At 44.0% G+C, this 19,386-nt stretch overlaps 1 protein-coding gene across 6 annotated transcripts in view; it reads left to right on the forward strand.

Annotated features, from left to right (window-relative positions):
• Positions 1-19,386, forward strand: part of EZH1 (enhancer of zeste 1 polycomb repressive complex 2 subunit) — an 800,790-nt gene that overhangs the window by 511,552 nt on the left and 269,852 nt on the right. For all 6 annotated transcript variants that reach the window (XM_073608276.1, XM_073608272.1, XM_073608277.1 and 3 more), the window contains one exon: positions 6,001-6,191. In XM_073608276.1, coding sequence (XP_073464377.1) covers positions 6,001-6,191 — 191 coding nt within the window. The remainder of the gene's footprint in view (positions 1-6,000; positions 6,192-19,386) is intronic.

Consider the following 19,386-nt stretch of genomic DNA (forward strand, 5'->3'; position numbering starts at 1 on the left):
ATAGATCTGTGTCTTATGGATGATAGAGCACTGGTTGGAAGGAAGCACGCACCAGTGCCCCCATAGCAAGCGGCTTGCTATTGGGGGGCACTGGTCAAGGGGTAGGGAACCTGGAGTTCTGGCCGGAGACCCAATGGTTTTGCACTGAGCGGGTAAGTATGACATATTTTTTATAAAAAAACAAAAAAAAAAAACAAAAACAAACCTTTGATACCACTTTAACTGGCATGAATGGCTTTTCCTTCATGGCAGCTTGCTTACTGTTGACATGCTGTGATTGGCTACAGCTAATCACATGGTACAGGGTGCTGCTCTGAACAGCTGCCGTTCAGAGCAGCCAGATACAGAACGCAGTGGTGGACACAGTGGTCACAGGATCACACTAGTGTGTAAGTGCTAGGCGACATACCACTACGTTGCCTAGCCTGGCTGTGCCACTTGTCCACAGTAAATGTAATGTACTTTGGGCGGGTAGCAAGCGATAATTGTAGTAAAAAATACCACACTCTTACTACATTTGTTGGCTCTGGTGCAAGCTTTATTTATCACAGCTTGGATCGAAGTTTTGACACTAAGAGGGGAGGATTGCGGGCTGAAGCATGCGTTACCTGTGATTACCCTTACTTGAGATAATATGCTGTGTTTGCTACAGTTATGGTATCATCCATTTCATGAGGTGGTGATGCTTGCTGATTTATGTCCACACACTGAAGGATTTGTTATCAATCCAGATTAGTTGGTGGAGGACTTGCGATCCACAGACGATCTTTTGGACTCTAAACTAAAGGACTTCAATGCACTTTTTATGTATATTGGCACTTTTATTTTATGAGTTTTCTTGCACAGTGCACGTTATATGTACTGTATATTATTTTGTGTACGTTGCACTGGATGCTCTGGTTCATTTATGCCTTTCCTACAGTACACGTTCTGGCTCGACTGCTCTGCAAAATAGAGCAAGAGAAGAAATCAATACACATACAGTGCCTTGAAAACGTATTCATGCCCCTTGACATGTTCCACATTTTACATGTTACAACCAAAAACATAAATGGATTTTATGTGATAGACCAACACAAAGTGGCACATAATTGTGAAGTGGAAAAAAAAATGATAAATGGTTTTCAAAATGTTTTACAAATAAATATGTGAAAAGTGTGGCGTGCATTTGTATTCAGCCCCCCCCCCCCCCCCCCCGAGTCACAACTTTGTAGAACCACCTTTCGCTGCAATTACAGCTGCAAGTCTTCTTGGATATGTCTCTACCAGCTTTGCATATCTAAAGAGTGAAATTTTTGCCCATTCTTCTTTGCAAAATAGCTCAAGCTCTGTCAGATTGGATGGAGAGTGTCTGTGAACAGCAATTTTCAAGTCTTGCCACAGATTCTCAATTGGATTTAGGTCTGGACTTTGGGCCATTCTAACACATGAATATTCTTTGATCTAAAACATTCCATTGTAGCTCTGGCTAAATGTTTAGGGTCGTTGTCCTGCTGGAAGGTGAACCTCCGCCCCAGTCTCAATTTTTTTGCAGACTCAAACAGGTTTTCTTCTAAGAACGCCCTGTATTTGGCTCTATCCATCTTCTCATCAACTCTGACCAGCTTCCCTGTCCCTGCTGAAGAAAAGCATCCCCACAGCATGATGCTGCCACCACCATGTTTCACGGTGGGGATGGTGTGTTCAGGGTGATGTGCAGTGTTAGTTTTCCACCACACATAGCGTTTTGCTTTTAGGCCAAAAAGTAAAATTTTGGTCTCATCTGACCAGAGCACCTTCTTCCACATGTTTGCTGTGTCCCCTACATGGCTTCTCACAAACTGCAAACGGGAATTTCTTATGGCTTTCTTTCAACAATAGCTTTCTTCTTGCAACTTTTCCATAAAGGCCAGATTTGTGGCGTGCATGACGCATAGTTGTCCTGTGGACAGATTCTCCCACCTGAGCTGTGGATCTCTGCAGCTTCTCCAGAGTTACCATGGGCCTCTTGGCTGCTTCTCTAATTAATGCTCTGTCAGTTTAGGTGGATGGCCATGTCTTGGTAGGTTTGCAGATGTGCCATACTCTTTCCATTTGCGGATGATGAATTGAACAGTGCTCCGTGAGATGTTCAAAGCTTGGGATTTTTTTTTTTTTATAACCTAACCCTGCTTTGAAGTTCTCCACAACTTTATCCCTGACCTATTTGGTGTGTTCCTTGGCCCTCATGATGCTGTTTGTTCACCAAGGTTCTCTAACAAACCACTGAGGGCTTCACAGAACAGCTGTATTTATACTGAGATTAAATTACACACAGGTGGACTCTATTTACTAAATAGGTGACTTCTGAAGGCAATTTGTTCCACTAGATTTTAGTTAGGGGTATCAGAGTAAAGTGGGCTGAATACAAATGCACACCACACTTTTCAGATATTTATTTGCAAACAATTTGGAAAACCATTTATCATTTTCCTTCCAGTTCACAATTATATGCCACTTTGTGTTGGTCTATCACATAAAAGTAAATACAGTAAAATACATTTGCGTTTTTGATTGTAACATGACAAAATGTGGAGAATTTCATAGGGTATGAATACTTTTTCAAGGCACTGTACTTAAACATCTAGAAGATGACCTCTGGCCTCTTCCAAACAGGCCAGACCTTCTGTCTCAGGCCTTCCTGCTTGCCAGCCACTGTCTTTAACAGCATGGCTGTTGAAACTCAGGTCTTGAGGAAATTATTTGAGGAAATGGGGGAGATTTACTACAAACTGGTGCACACAGAGTCTGGTGCAGCTGTACATAGTAACCAATCAGCTTCCAGGTTTTAGGCCAGTTTCACACTGGTATGACACGACAGTCGTAAGACTGTGGATCCGACTTTGCCCTGCGACTTGAAGTCCGACATCAGTCCGACTTCAATGAACAGGGATCCAACTTTGATCCCGACAATGCAGGCACTTTGTGTCTGGTATGAATCTTTAGGGAGAAATCTGAGGCAAATTAAAAAAAAAAAAAAATTGGCATGGGTTCCCCCTCCAAGACCTTACCATGCTCTTCGGTCTGGTATGGATTTTAAGGGGAACCTCCACCCTGAAAAAGCAGCGTGGGGTCCCCCCAAAATCCATACCAGACCCTTATCCGAGCACACAGCCCAGCATGTCAGGAAGGGGGTGGGGATGAGCAAGCCCCCCTCCTGAACCGTACCAGGCCTATTGCCCTCAACATGGCGGGTGGGTGCTTTGGGGCAGGCGGGCCTTGTGCCCCCACCCCCAAAGCACCCTGTCCCCATGTTGATAAGGACAAGGGCCTCCTCCCGACGTTGGCGTTGGTTTTCGGGGTCTGCAGGCGGGGGGCTTAACGGAATCTGGAAGCCCCCTTTAACAACGGGGCCCCTAGATCCTGGCCCCCCATCCTATGTGAATGAGTATGGGGTACATCGTACCCCTACCCATTCACCTAAAACAAATGTCAAAAATAAAACACAGTACACAGGTTTTTAAAGTAACTTATTAAGGCAGCTCTGGCGTCGCTTCCGATTTCTTCTCCCCTCTCCGGGTCTTCTCCGCTCTCCGTTGATGTCTTCTAGCCATCTCCGGTTCTTCTCCCTCTGTCTGCTGTCTTCTGCCTCTGCCGGGTCTTCTCCACAGTCTTCTGCCTCTGCCGGGTCTTCTCCACAGTCTTCTCACTCTTTCTTGGGTCTTTTCCACTGTCTTCTCCCTCTGTTCTTCCGATTTTGACTCGACGCTCTGATGCTGGGTGCGCGGTGTGCCACTACTTATACTGGCATGGGGTGGGGTCACCGGCTTACGTTATCTGGAGGCCCCACCCCTGATGACGTCAGCGCCCCATTATGTTCTGGGCAGTGACGTCATCAGGGGCGGCGCCTCCGTATTACGTCAGCCGGTGATCCCGTCCTATGCCAGTATAAGTAGTGGCACATCCCGCATCTAGCATTAGAGCAGGAGAGAGTGTCAACATCAGAAGAACAACAGAGGGAGAAGACAGTGGAGAAGACCCAGCAGATGCAGAGGGAGAAGAACCGGAGAGGGCTAGAAGACATCAGCGGAGAAGGGAGAAGAAATCAGAAGAGACGCCGGAGCCTTAATAAATTACTTTAAAAACCTGTGTACTGCGGGGTTTTTTTTACTTTTTTTGTACATTTTTTTTAGGTGAATGGGTAGGGGTACGATGTACCCCGTACTCATTCACATAGGGTGGGGGGCTGGGATCTGGGGGCCCCCTTGTTAAAGGGGCTTCCAGATTCCGATAAGCACCCCGCCCGCAGACCCCGATAACCAACAACCAGGATTGTCGGGAAGAGGCCCTCAACATGGGAACATCAACATGGGGACAAGATGCTTTGGGGGGGCAAGCCCCCCCAAAGCACCCACCCCCCTATGTTGAGGGCATGCGGCCTGGTACGGTTCAGGTGGGGGGGGGGCGCTCACTCATTCCCACCCCCCTTCCTGACCTGCCGGGCTGTGTGCTCGGATAAAGGTTCCCCTTAAAATCCATACCAAACCGAAGGGCCTGGTATGGTCTTGGAGGGGGAACCCATGCCGTTTTTGTTTTGTTTTTATTTGGCGTGGAGCTCCCCTTCAAGATCATCAGAGCATAAGTCGCATTCCAAAGTCGGATCAGTTAAGACCGCGATCCGACTTCAGTGGTATTCAATGGGCTGAAGTAGGATCAAAGTCCGACCAAAGTAGTGCAGGGAGCATTTTCAAAGTCGGACCGACTTGTGTCAGACCAGTTAAGACGGCTCTCATAGGGAAAAATTGATTTTCATGCGACATGAGCTTCCAATGTCGAAGCGTTTGTCGTGCCAGTGTGAACTCGACCTTATTGTCCAAGCCTTATTAAACAAGCTGAAATCAGCACAGCTGCACCAGATTCTGTGTGCATCAGTTTTAGTAAATCTCCCGCAATGAGTCATTCCCACATTGCACAAAGCCGGAAAGCCACTTTGAGAAAAAAAATACTATTGTACTTGGAAATCCTTCTTTTTTGTCTGGTGTGAGCAGATGCACATTAATCTCAGAAATTACTTCGTGCCTTAAGTTTAAGGTGTTCAAGGTTTAAAGTTTCTCAGATTAGACCACACTTACAGAACCCCGTGCTTCCTTGGCATCTTAAATTTGGTTCTTTCTACCTATCAGAAACCACCGTTTGAACCCATCAGGGAGCTCGCTTTGGATGATCTCTCATGCAAGGTGCCCTGCCCAGCGGCTATTACATCTGTCAGCTATATCTCTGAATTAGCAGCTCTCTCTTGCAAAAAGCCACTTCTGATCTATCACAAAGACAAAATAGTCTTGACTTTGACCAAGACTTGCCGTTTTATCTAAGGTAGTATCTACCTTCCACCCTCCCTCTTTGTGCCCTGCTCCTAAGCACCCCAAAGAGATTGCTCTTCATTGTCTGGACATTGTCAGAGCTATCAAAGCTGATCTCAAAGCCAGAGATTCTGTCAGAAAGACTGACTCACTCTTGTTTTTGTCATCGGGGCCTCGCAAAGGACATCCTTCTTTATAATCCACCATACGATAAAACACCTCCAGCACTCTTACATGCTCACTCAACCAGAGGTGTTTCCTGGGCATTCCAACATCAAGCCTCTGTTGCCAGGTTTTGCAAGGCCACTATCTGGTCTTCAGTTCATACCTGCCACAAGTTCTTATAGGTGCATGTCTAAGTTTCTGCAGATACAGCTTTCGGCCGCAAGGTTCTTGCAGCAGCACCACTCTGAATTGGGTTCATTGACCCTTGTTATTGTTGGGCCTGTTGGCACAGTTCTGTTTGCCCTGTTGTTGCCTACCCTTCTTCATTGCTTTGGCAGGTTCCAGGGTCTATGAATATCCAACCTGTGTCCAATCACCTGAAGGTAGCACCCTAGAGCTTGGGGTCTATAAATATCCAGCCGTTGTCCTGTACTGTACTCCAAGATATGGAACGGACAGGCAAGTCAAAATGTATTTTTTTAATTTTATCTTTTGATGTACACGTCTTTTTTTTCAGAGGGTAATTCACGTTGCCAAACACCCACTAGGCAGAGGCAGGGGAGTGGAGAACTGCCAGACGTTTCAGAGCCCAGTGAGCCAGTGGAGTGGTCTGGAGCTGAGGAATCTCTCTTCCGGGTTTTCCATGGAACTTACTTCAACAATTTCTGCTCTATTGCTAAACTCATGGGAACCAAGACATGCAAGCAGGTATGGAAGCCTTGGTTAATCTGTAAATTCTAAATTAGGAGAGCAGGATACAAGATGGTATATATTTTGCCTGCATATAGGACAGTGGCTTTTTTTTTTTTGAACAGGATGTTCCTTTATTGAAACATAGGCATGGTACAGTAGTTGAATACAGTATGGAAATAATTAAGGTTATATGAAATACATTGACAATGTTGGAGGAGCAGAGACCTCTAACTTTAACAAAAAAAGAAATATAGAAACACTTTAACAACACCCTGCAGCAGAAACAGGTAAGTATGCACGTGAGGAACCATAGCAGCCAACCTGTAAGGAACGGAATCCACAGGGGATATCCCCTCTCTATGCGGTCCAGGGCTGCCATACACGCTCATATTTCTTAGGGCAATTTCTATTGACATACATTAGTTCGTACTTAGGAAGAGCAGTTAATTGACTTTTCCCAAGAGACTATGGAGGGAGGGGATCGGGAGCTCCACCTAAGAATTATTTCTCTCCTAGCATAGTATAACAAAAACAAAATTAGCAGTTTAGTGTATCTAGTCCTTTGTCATCATGGATATCTAATAGAAACAATTCGGGAGTAATTGGGAGGGTCATCTGGAGGCGGATGTTCATAAGGTCGACCACCTCCACCCAAAGGCGGGCTACTCCCAAACAACTTCAAAATATATGAAAATATGTGCCAACGCCTCCCCTACAACAGGTGCCCTCCGAGGTCCTCCCAGGATAAATACCATGCAACCTCTGGGGTGTATAGTAGACCCTTTGTAGAAATTTTACCTGGATCAACCTATCCTGGGAGGATATTAACAACTTGGCACTTTCCCCCAGACAGTCTTCCCAGTCTTCCCTGTCAAGTCCAGGTATGTCAGCCTTCCATCTTTCCCAAAGGCGGTCCATTTTAGGAGAGTCAACACTTAATAAGTCGAAGTATAGGGCAAATAAAGGTTTGGAGAAACAGTCTTGGGCTAGCAGTTCCTCTATAGGGTCCGTAGCCAAACTGGGCGAAACGGTGAACTGAGCTTGCACTGCGTGGCGCAACTGGAAGTACCGAAAGGTCATCCCGGTAGATGGAATTTGTTCCTAATCTCCATAAATGAAAAAAGCCTGCCAGCTACCAAAATGTCTCGTAAGGTCTTAACCCCATACCTGGCCTAAAGCTGTGGATCAGGGATGGAGCAAAGATGCGTGAGGTTGGGGTTACCCCACAGCAGAGTGAAGGGGGACCATCAAATCCTGAGTGTGCTCCTAGTGGGGTATGATAAAACAGGATAAGCCCGGGGTTCCAGGTAAACCAAGTTGCCCAGTTCTGTAAGAGAACCCAGACTAGCAGCCTCAAGACACACCATCGTGTTCGTCCACGAATACGTGAACCACCATTGGATGGTGACCAGAACAGCGGCCCAAAAATATACTCGAAGGTCCAGCAGAGCCAATCCTCCACAGCGCACTGGGAGAATCATAGTGGATTTTGCCAATCTAGGAAGAGCTCCCCCCTATATAAACCCTCCCATACATCGCTCCACTTCCTTGAAGAATGAGTTGGGCATCCATGTCGGGCAGTTGCAAAAAACATACAGTAACTTAGGGAGGAAGATCATCTTCGGGTGATTAATTCTTCCTATAAGATTCAAAGGGAAAGAGGTCCACGCCGCACACTTCTCACGAACCTAGGAGAGAACCTGGATGCCCAAGTATTTGAATTGTTCAACCCAGAGCAACGGAGTAATCGGGACACCAGTTTCCGCCTTGGGGTCAAGGGGAAATAGTGTGGATTTTTCCCAGTTTATACAAAGTAATGGCCAAATTCTTTAAACAGGTCTAGGGCCGCCTTCAGAGAACCATCCACGTCCTGCAAATAGAGAAGAGCATCGTCAGCGTACGGAAAAGACTCCGACAGTCTATCATTGGTACAAATCCTGGCTCTAGGGGAGCCATACAGCATCTCAAGCCATTGAAGAAAGTGTGGTCCGAACCTCCTCATTACTTCCCAAAGAAACTCTCACTCCACCGAGTTGAAAGCTTTTTCGGCATCAAGAGAGGCTATGACCCTTTTCCCACTGTTCTCATGAGGGATGGAGAGGTTCAGAAAGAGGCAGCGGAGGTTAATGTCGGTGGCCTGCTGTAGTAATAGATATAATTATTAATATCATATCTGTGTATTAATTTGTCTAGTCCCTATAATTAGTTGGCCTATTAAACTCTGAGCATATGCTATTGTTAATATCACAATAATACCAGGTTAGCTATGAAACCAAACACACGGTGCTGCTAGTAAAATAATATCTTATTTTATTTCCCAAGGAGTTAGGAAACTATCATAAAAGTACTAAAAGGGTATTACAATGTTAATAGCTTACAATCAGAACACATTATACTAACAGCACATCTCTACAACATATAACAACAATGAAATATCAACGATACTTATCACACATGGTTTCCTCTGCGGGTTCTGGATGATAAAAGGGGTCTGGGCCTCATGGAATATAGGCCCAAGCCCTCGGTCAGAGCAAGGTCCCAAGATAGCAAAGGGGATGACCTTACAGCAGGCTTCTCAGCAACCAAGAGAAAGATCAAAAGCCTGTGTGTTCCTTTCATTCAAACATACACGCCCACTCGTAGCCACCCCCATTTGCCTTTATCCAATATACATTGCCGAGGAGGTATCCGTCCCAAATGTCTGCCCATTCTCCAGGAAGCATGCTAAATTGTCCAGCAGGGCCAGCGTCTCTTTGAAACTTGTATTCCCACATGTCACAGCAGGTGGGCTTGAGCCAAGGCATTGTTCTTCTGATCACAGAGCTTTGATGTGTTTCATTCCTACCTGGCTGTGTCAAACAGGAAGTGAAATACCAGAAGTAAGATATTAAACCATGTTGCTATCCAACATATGCCGCTTTGCGCCTAAAGGGCGCATACCACCCTTCTTTAGACACGGCTCCTATTGAACAGTCCATAGCTGTTTTCTCCCCAACATGTGTTTCCAAGCCAGTATCTATAGAACAGTCTTTAACTGTCTTAACGTGTTGTGTTTTTCAACATGTGCAGAAACAGCCCCTATGGAACAGTCCATAAATGTCTTAACGCATGTTGCGCCTCTCAACATAGGCCTCAGAACCAGCTCCTGTGGAACAGTCCATAACGGTCCTAACGTGCTGTGTTTCCCAACACGTGCTGCTTTGTTACTGTGTGACACACCAACATCATTCTTCCGTGACAGCTCCCATGTCACCATTCTGTAGCTTCTTCTTTCTAACATCTTCATGAAGGGGTATAAAACAGGCAAGGGGTGTCCATACACTCATCATTCATCAGCACACATCCAGAGCAGCATCTTAACCAGCTTTCAGATATAGAGTCTCGAGGAGGGCCTTTTGCCCATGTTACTAGCTTAAAATATACCTTTATCACACTATACCATGACATAAATCACCCATTACCATAATATATACACATATACCTATGACCCATCAGATTTCGGGCATGTCAGTGGTATTGCAGGGCTCTGACTTGGCAGCAAAGTCTCTAACTTGTACGCAGAGACCCTACCGTCACTTCGTTCCCCAGCTTGCATAGATAACTGGGCGACCCTTCTATATAAATATCAAGTCCAACAACACATATAAATCTGCAACAATGACAAAACCCACACAATTCCATCCTTGTGCCTGGATTTAAGAGACCATGCCCAGGGTATACCATGCATCCCTACCTATTGTTAGGTTCAAAGAACCATCTAGTTTCATGACTAACGTTACATCGGCATTCTTTAGGACAAGGAAACAAACTTGTCTATGTACCAAATAATACCCAGGTGCTTCCTTCCCAGCAATGATCCTTCCATCCCAAATACAGAATGAAATATCTTCCCAACATTTTATTGTTCACCACCATGTATTGACCTGGCGTACAAAGGACATCATGGTCATGCTTCTGACCAAGGGAAGTATCAACCTGCCTCCATCTTCCAGCTTCTTTGATCATATGTGGGCAATTAGCCTCAAACGCAAGAAGATAGAATCCCCAGTCAGTAAGCCCATTAATGCCACCAAATACACAGACTGAGTCCGCACTTCTGTATTTTCCCAATCCAAACTGGTACAGCCCATCCAGGCAATCGACCCCCACTTTGAATCAGTGTAAGCGACGTGTTTATCAAAGTCTTACTGGGCGGTGATGCTAACTCATAAGGCCTCTGTCCCTCATATGGAGACTGTACAATCAGCTCAATGCTGGTTGACACTTCCACCTGCCACTTCGTGCACGCAAGAGCCAATGACAGATTCCTGTCCTATACCATCACATTCTCTACCAACCTCTCAACATGGTTGACAAAATCTTGAGCCACTTTAACCTGGGTATTTATGTGACTTTGTTGAATGTTATTAAGGATGCCACCAATCTGTCTGAGTAACAAAGCCCCGCTTATTCTCTGAAGCTATGGCTGCGAGTTTGTTCCTCAGGAGGCCGATGTCCACCCCATTAACATTCATTCAAACATACACGCCCACTCGTAGCCACCCCCATTTGCCTTTATCCAATATACATTGCCGAGGAGGTATCCGTCCCAAATGTCTGCCCATTCTCCAGGAAGCATGCTAAATTGTCCAGCAGGGCCAGCGTCTCTTTGAAACTTGTATTCCCACATGTCACAGCAGGTGGGCTTGAGCCAAGGCATTGTTCTTCTGATCACAGAGCTTTGATGTGTTTCATTCCTACCTGGCTGTGTCAAACAGGAAGTGAAATACCAGAAGTAAGATATTAAACCATGTTGCTATCCAACACCTGCCCTGGCATGAAGCCAGTTTGATAGACATGTATGATATTGTCCGAAACCCTGGAGAGACGATTAGCCAATACCTTCGCCAGAATTTTTGCATCCACATTAAGAAGGGATATTGGTCTGTTCATAGTGATTTCATAGTCATTTTCATAGTTAGTCAGGTTGAAAAAAGACACAAGTCCATCCAGTTCAACCATAAAAAAATAAATAAATAAAATAAAAAATATCGTACAATCTAATATACCCAAATCTATACCCACAGTTGACCCAGAGGAAGGCAAAAAACCCCAGCAGAGCATGCTCTAATTTGCTATAGCAGGGGAAAAAATTCCTTCCTGATCAACCAAGAAGCAATCGGATTTTCCCTGGATCAACTTTACCTATAAATGTTAGTTCCCAGTTATATTATGTTCATTTAGGAAAGTATCCAGGCCTTTCTTAAAGCAATCTATTGAGCTGGCCAGAACCACCTCTGGTGGGCGTCTATTCCACATTTTCACAGCTCTTACTGTGAAGGAACCTTTCCATATTTGGAGATGAAATCTCTTTTCCTCTAGACGTAAAGAGTGCCCCCATGTCCTCTGTGTTAACCGTAAAGAGAATAACTCAACACCAAGTTCACTATATGGACCCCTTATATATATAACCATGTTGATCATATCCCCCCCTTATTCTTCTCTTCTCAAGAGTGAATACATTCAGTTCCTCTAATCTTTCCTCATAGCTGAGCTCCTTCATGTCTCTTATCAGTTTGGTTGCCCTTCTTTGCACTTTCTCCATTTCCCCGATATCCTTTTTGAGAACTGGTGCCCAAAACTAAACTGCATATTCCAGATGAGGTCTTACTAATGATTTGAACAGGGGCAAAATTATATCTCTCTCTCTGGAGTCCATACCTCGCTTAATACAACTTACTTATTATTACTAATACAATACTTATTATTGATCTTATGATCTACCAAAACCCCCAGATCCTTCTCCACTACGGATTGCCCCAGTTGTACTCCCCCTAGCATGTATGATGCATGCATATTCTTAGCCCCCAAGTGCATAACTTTACATTTCTCAACATTAAACCTCATCTGCCACATAGTTGCCCAATTAGACAGTGCATTGAGGTCGGATTGTAAATTGGAGACATTCTGTAAGAACGTTATTCCACTGCATAGCTTGGTGTCATCTGCAAAGACAGAAATGTTACTTTTGATCCCAGACCCAATATCATTTATAAAGATATTAAAAAGTAAGGGTCCCAACACTGAACCTTGGGGTACACCACTGATGACCTTAGACCATTCAGAGTAAGAATCATTAACCACTACTCTCTGAATTCTGTCTTTTAGCCAGTTTTCTATCCATTTACAAACTGAGATTTCCAAGCCTGCAGACTTTACCTTACACATGAGCCGTGTGTGCGTAACTGTATCGAACGCTTTTGCAAAAATCCAAGTATACTACATCCACAGCCACCCCTCTGTCCAAGGTTTTACTTGCCTCTTCATAAAAAGAAATCAGGTTTGTCTGACAACTTCTGTCTTTCATGAATCCATGCTGTCTGTTGCTTAAAATGTTTTTTTTTCCAGCAAGAACTCTTCTATGTGGTGTTTTATTAAACGCTCCAGTATCTTCCCGTCTATAGTTACTTGGTAAAGACTTTGATCCCTTTTTAAATATAGGCACTACGTTCGCCCTGCGCCAATGCAGTGGTACTATTCCCGTCATTAATGAGTCTCTAAAAATTAGATACAATGGCTTTGAAATTACAGAGCTCAATTCTTTTAGGGTCAGTGGGTGGATGCCATCAGTTCAAGGTGATTTATCCACCTTTATTCTGTCTAAATATTTCTGGACCATATCACTTTTGAGCCATTGTGGATCATTCGGGGCTGTGCCAATACCACCCCCATTATGGACATGAGCTCTCCCATTCTCTTTTGTATACACAGAGTTGAAGAAAGTATTTAATAAATTAGCCTTGTCTTTGTCCCCAGTCACCCACTCTAGATTATTTTGTAAAAGGCCTACATGCTCAGACCTGACCCTTTTACTATTAATATATTTGAAGATTGTTGTTGGGGTTTGTCCTACTATCTTTTGCAATCTGTCGTTCGTTTTGAATTTTTGCATCCTTAATTTCCTTTTTACATATTCTGTTAAATTCTTTGTAACATTTGAACAACACTAGTGTACCTTCATTTTTTTATTTTTTAAAAGCTCTTTTTTTTATTGTTTATAGCTTTTTTAACTTTGTGAGCCACATAGATTTTATTTTTAGCCTTTTAAACTTATTGCCCATGGGAGTATACTTTGCAGTGAGGTCCCAAACAGTCTTTGAAGAATTCCCATTTCTGTTCTGTGTTTATCGATGCCAATATTCCCTCCCAGTCTAAATCTTGGAGAGCAGCCCTCATCCTTGGAAAATTTTCTCTCTTGAAGTTAAGTGTTTTTATCTTTCCCGTATGTATTTCTTGTTTACAGCTAACATCAAATGAAATCATGTTATAATCACTGCTACCCAGGTGTTCCTTTATCTGAACATTAGTAATAAGCTCTGCATGGTTTGAGATTACCAGGTCCAACATAGCTTCATTCCTAGTTGGGGCCTCAATAAACTGGACCATAAAATTGTCTTGTAATAGGTTTATAAATTTTTGCCCTTTAACTGTCCCAGCAGTGACATTACTCCAGTCAATTTATGGGTAGTTTAAATCCCTCATTATTATCACCGTCCCACCTCCTCGTTAACATTGGGTGGTCTATAACAAACTCCAATGATTAACTTTGAACTACGCACATCTATATGCAGTTTCACCCATAATGCTTCAGACTCATCACACTCTGCATCAGCCAGGTCCTCTTTCACACTTGCTTTGAGATCACTTCTCACATAGAGACAGACCCTGCCACCTTTCCTTTTTACCCTGTCTCTCCGAAAGAGTGCATAGCCAGGAATATTAATAGCCCAGTCATGTGAGAATTGATGCCAAATTTCAGCATTACCGATTACATCATAGCTCTCCTCATGCACCAGAGCTTCCAACTCACCTATTTTGCTTGGCAGACTTCTGGCATTGGTGAACAAACACTTTAATGCATTATTACATTTTGCTCTGGTGTTTTTCATATCATTTTTAGTAGTACAAATGGCACTATAGTTTCCAATGGCTGTTTGCAACATGGGACCTTTCTTGTCACCTGCCATAACCCTTCCCCACCTATCCCCATTCCACCCTCCATTAATGTCTAGCCCCTAACTGACCTGTCTGCCCCATGTAATTATAGTTCACCCTCCCCCCTCGATCCTAGTTTAAATACTCCTCCAGCCTTCCCATAAACATCTCCCCCCAGCACAGCAGACCCCCTTCCATTCAAGTGCAAACCGTCTTTAGCATATAGGTTGCACCCCAATGAAAAGTCAGCCCAGTGCTCTAGAAACCCAAAATCCTCCTCCCTTCACCAGGTCTTTAGCCATGCATTCAGCTCTCTAATCACCCCCTGCCTTTCCTGTGTTGCGCATGGCACAGGCAATATTTCAGAGAATATCACCTTGGAGGTCCTTCCCTTCAACTTGCAGCCTAGTTCTTTAAATTGATTCTTAAGGAGCCTCCACCTTCCATGTATACTGTCATTGGTTCCAACGTAGACCAAGACAGCTGGGTCATGCCCAGCCCCTTCCAGTAATTTATCCACCCGGTCCACCACATGCCGAACCCTAGCACCAGGGAGACAGCAAAACCATTCAGTTGGCGACAAATTATTATTATTATTATTATTAACAGTCCTTCTGATTATAGAATCCCTTATTACCACTAACTGTCTAGGCCTACCTGCACTCCCCTCACCACCTCTACTAGATGGGCTGCTCTCCCGACTGTTAGGGGTAGCAGTGACATCTAGGGCTACCACCTCTGTTTGCCACCTCCACATCTTCACCCAACTTGGCAAATTTGTTTTGATGCACAAATACAGGACTGGCCTTCCTTTTCTGCGAGCCCCTTCCACTCCCTCTAATTACATTAACCCATCTTCCTATCTGATAATCCTGACTTTCCCCTCCACCCTCCACATTAACCCTACTCAACACCTGTTCAGCGAGCAGAGGACCTCTTTCAAGGGTGTCCTTTATGCCCAGTGTTGCAACTTGCTCCTCCAGATCTCTAATGTGAGCTTCCAGAAGGGCAACCTGCTCACATCTGTCACAGCGGTATCTATCCTGGAGCTGTTGCACCAATTTTGCATACATGTGGCACACTGTGCACTGAGCAAAACCTTCAACCCTGCTAGCACTCATTTTCCAGTTCCAATACAATTACTTAAAGGAAGTTTAAGATGTTACTTACAGGTTGGAAGACTCCTGTCTTAACTCCTGTTTTCAACTCCTGGTTATTAACCCTCCACTTTAGTTCAAAATTCCACTTATGTTCACAAAACCCACAAGCAAGCCACCATCAGCAGGGAGCAAGCTCCTAGGGGAGTTTGTATAGACACTTTTATACACCTGTGAACAATTAGCCACTCCCCTTAATTAGCAGGAAGAAAAAAAAAGCTGTTTAAAAAGTGTCAGAAAAAAGGAGGGAAAAAAAGTATTTTAAAAACTGATAGAAAACGTATCAAATAAAGGAGGAAAAAAACCCCAAAAACAACACTTGCAAGAAGAAGCAGTCAAAAGCACAACTCCTGGTTATTAACTCTCCACTTTAGTTCAAAATTCCACTTATGTTCACAAAATCCACATGCAAGCCACCATCAGCAGGGAGCAAGCCTAATGTTCGAGTAACATTCCTCAAGGTTCTTGCCCGGCTTAGGCACCAGCACCACCACCTCCTCCTCTGACATAGAGTCCGGCAGCTCCCCCAAGAGGAACAACTGTTTGAATAGAGAGGTAAGTCTAGGGGCAAGCAGTTCCAGATGGTGCGTGTAGAATTCAGCGGGGAGTCTGTCTACTCCCGGGTTTTTTCCCGGTTTAAGTTGAGTCATGGCCAGTTGAACCTCCTCTAACGTTACCTCCTGTTCTAGAGTAGCACAAGTCTTTTGGTCAAGTCTGGGGAGGGCATAACTGTCCAGATATGTGCAAGTCAGAGGTAGTAAGTCACCCAGGAAGAGTATAATTGCCGATAGTAGAGAAGAAATCTGTCATTAATCTCATTGGGCGACCGCAGTATGGCACCAGTGATATCTCTAATCCCACTATTATGTGTCACAGCAAACTGACCCCTAGAAAGCCACGCCAGTAGTCTGCCTTTCTTATTGCCATATTCAAAGATTCTCTTAGCAGTATGCAACCTAGATTTATGGGTCATAGCCACCCATAGCAGAGATACCTGCTGCATAGCAAATTGCCAGGCCCCATATGTGCTAGGGCTAGAGTTTGCAACGTAGGAGGCCTCTTTCTGACTAACTTCCTTCTCCAATCTATTCAGCATACTTTACGTGCCGCTGCTATGTGGGAGATATATGCTCCACGGGACCAGGCCTTGAAAGCATCCCAAATGGTCACAGGACCGGCAGAATCTGCATTAGTAAGCCAATATTGACACACTCCCTCCAGAATAAGTTCTTGTATAGTGGGATTCTCTATCCAGTATCTGGACAGTCTCCACATCCGTTCCCCCGGCACCCCCAACTCCAATTTAATCCACACTGGGGCGTGTTTCGATATACCCCTCAGAAGGAGAGCTACCTCGGACACTCTATGCAGCAAGGAGCGGGTGGCAAGGACCAAGTCGATGCGCAAGAATGTCTGGAAGGATGCCGAGTGACATGAAAACTCCTGAAGGATGGAATGAAAGTGTCTCCAGACATCCACCAGATTTAACGCAACCATCCACTGGGCCAAGCCAGGAAGATCACTGGGAGGCAGAAGAGAGCCTATCCATATACGGAGAGGGAGTCATGTTAAAGTCCCCTATAATCAGCATATCATCCACACCATATATCAGCAACTTTTGCATAATAGTGGTAAGTACAGAGACGTCAGTTGTGGGGGTAGATAAAGACACACCAATATCAGGGGAACATTCGCCACAAGAGCATGCATCATTATATACCAGCCTCTGGGTCTGTCCTAAGATCAAGAAACTGAAACGGGAGTGATCTTTGTATTAATATACTGACCCCCCCCGGAGTAGCTGGATTACGTAGCATGATAATGTGTTCCAATCCATGCCCGCTTAAGGCCTAGAACGCAAGATCCAACAAGATGGGCCTCCTGGAATAGAACAATTTGGGGAGTGTATTTTTTAAGGTAGTTAAATACCAGAGATCTTTTCATGGCGGAGTTGAGACCCCGCGCATTCAATGATATTATAGACGGTGCAGACATACTGCTAGTACCGAATAAGTGTAACATAAGGAGGATGAGTAAGCATTCACTCCAGCGCTCCAAGGGGTAACAGACAGAGACATGAGCCGATCAGAGCCATGCCAAATCCCTCTATTCATCATATCAAAATGAAGTAGTCTATGCCATAAAGGAACAATAGAATAATGATTCCAAGCAAAACCTACAAGATTAAAATGTCCAACCGCGGTCGACAACAGCCGATCCTCCCTGCAGAGCCTACATAGTGCGAGACCGCTTAGATCCCTTATAACCTGGCCGAAGGCAACTGGAAACTTGGGAGACGTGTAACAAAACTTGAAGTGAGAATCAAACCATGTCAGTATTCAGTTGCATCTTCCTCCTGGAGTTGACAGTAGATGTTAGTACATAAAGTCCCCATCAGGAGATGCTGGATCAAGGAAAGAATTTAATACCTCAGTCAGAGTAATCACCTGGAGTATACCAGGGGCACGAATCTTATGAGAGTCTTGCAGCAATGGTGCTCCCATCTCTCAGCCGTCTGGTAGGGAGCTGCAGTTGGGGACAGAGCTCCCCAAATTCCAAAGGAAAAAAGCATATATGAATGGCGTTTGGGATTACTGATTAGCCACAACAAGCAAGCAAAAACACTCTAGAAAATTTTAAATTAGTGTCTAAAACAATAAGTCCGTACGTGAGTCCATAATTGAAACCAATAAAAATGGATGATGGGCGATTTGCTGGTAGGAAAGATGGTAGTAACACAGTCAGCAAAGGGCAGCTCTTCTTGGGAGTGAAGCCAGCTCGGAGTCATCCATAAAAAAGAAAGAGAGGAGAGCGCCTCTATAACTGTTTTATTCAATATAGTAACATAAAATGTAGCCACTTACATATAGGCAAGAAACAAAGTTCTCTCTGGGTCGATAACAGGTGACAGGTTGCGGATGGAACACAGGCTAGGGAGGTGTCACTGATCCATGGCTGCAGATGAGAGCAAGGAACCGGGATGGGAGCCACCGCTCGTGCAGGCAAGGAGAGGACAGCTTGCAGGGGCAGCGTGTGACGTCAGCCGAGTTGAGGAGACACAACGCGTTTCAGAGCATGTGCTACGGCCATGAGGCGCATGCACGCTCCTTTCTCAAGTGTAGTGATAGGGAAAGGACGGAGAAGCTTATATGTGTGTGCGCCAGCTGTGACACAAACAAGCGGCTGGTCGAGATAAAAGCTATATATGCGGCATTATAGATACAAGGCATTGCAGGATATGGTGATGTCACATGTCTAAAGGGGGGTGTAAACATGTAATAGATGATGTAATAAAAATATATATATATATGTATATAGCAATAATAATAGGGGGTTTAAAATAGGATAAGAATAATACTAATAATAAATTATTGAAGGGAATCCACTGACCTACCACAAAACAAAATGAATGGAAGTAGTGTTGACAAAAATATGAAGAAAAATAAAAAATCATAATATTCGATAAAAAAAAAAAAAAAGATATGATAATAGAAGTAAGGATATTAGTAAATGTAATAAAACTTTAGAAAAAATGATAAAATACTAATATAAATAAAAATTATAAAAATAAATAAAAAATGAAGATTAAAAGTGAAGTGTAAGATACGAAATATAATAATAGATGATAATAAATAAGTGTCTACGACAAAAAATGAAATTGTGAAGAAATTTGGCAAGAGCCAAACCTACAGCAGACAACTAGGTGCACAACGTGGGTTATGAAAGTTAATGATCCTAAAATAAAATAAATTAATACAGGTGTGCGTATACCCTCATTAACCATCAATGAGGCACAAAAATAAAAAGAATGTAATTAGGCTATGTCTATATAATATATCATAATTGGAGGCTAAATAGGAGAATTGCCAAGTGTACTCAATGAAAGACTATGACACGGAATTATAAGATAGTATTAATCTCAAGTGCCTCGTTTAAACCGTTAGGGGCAAGGGTATCCAAGCTGTATATCCAGAACGTTTCGCGTTTACATAATCGCGAGAAACGTTCTGGTTCGGAGGAGCCCCTGGGTATGGACTCAATGACCCAAACCCGGAGGCCCACCGTGGACCGTGCACGAT

The sequence above is a fragment of the Aquarana catesbeiana genome, linkage group LG12 (genome assembly GCF_042186555.1).
Source record: "Aquarana catesbeiana isolate 2022-GZ linkage group LG12, ASM4218655v1, whole genome shotgun sequence".
NCBI lineage: Eukaryota > Metazoa > Chordata > Amphibia > Anura > Ranidae > Aquarana > Aquarana catesbeiana.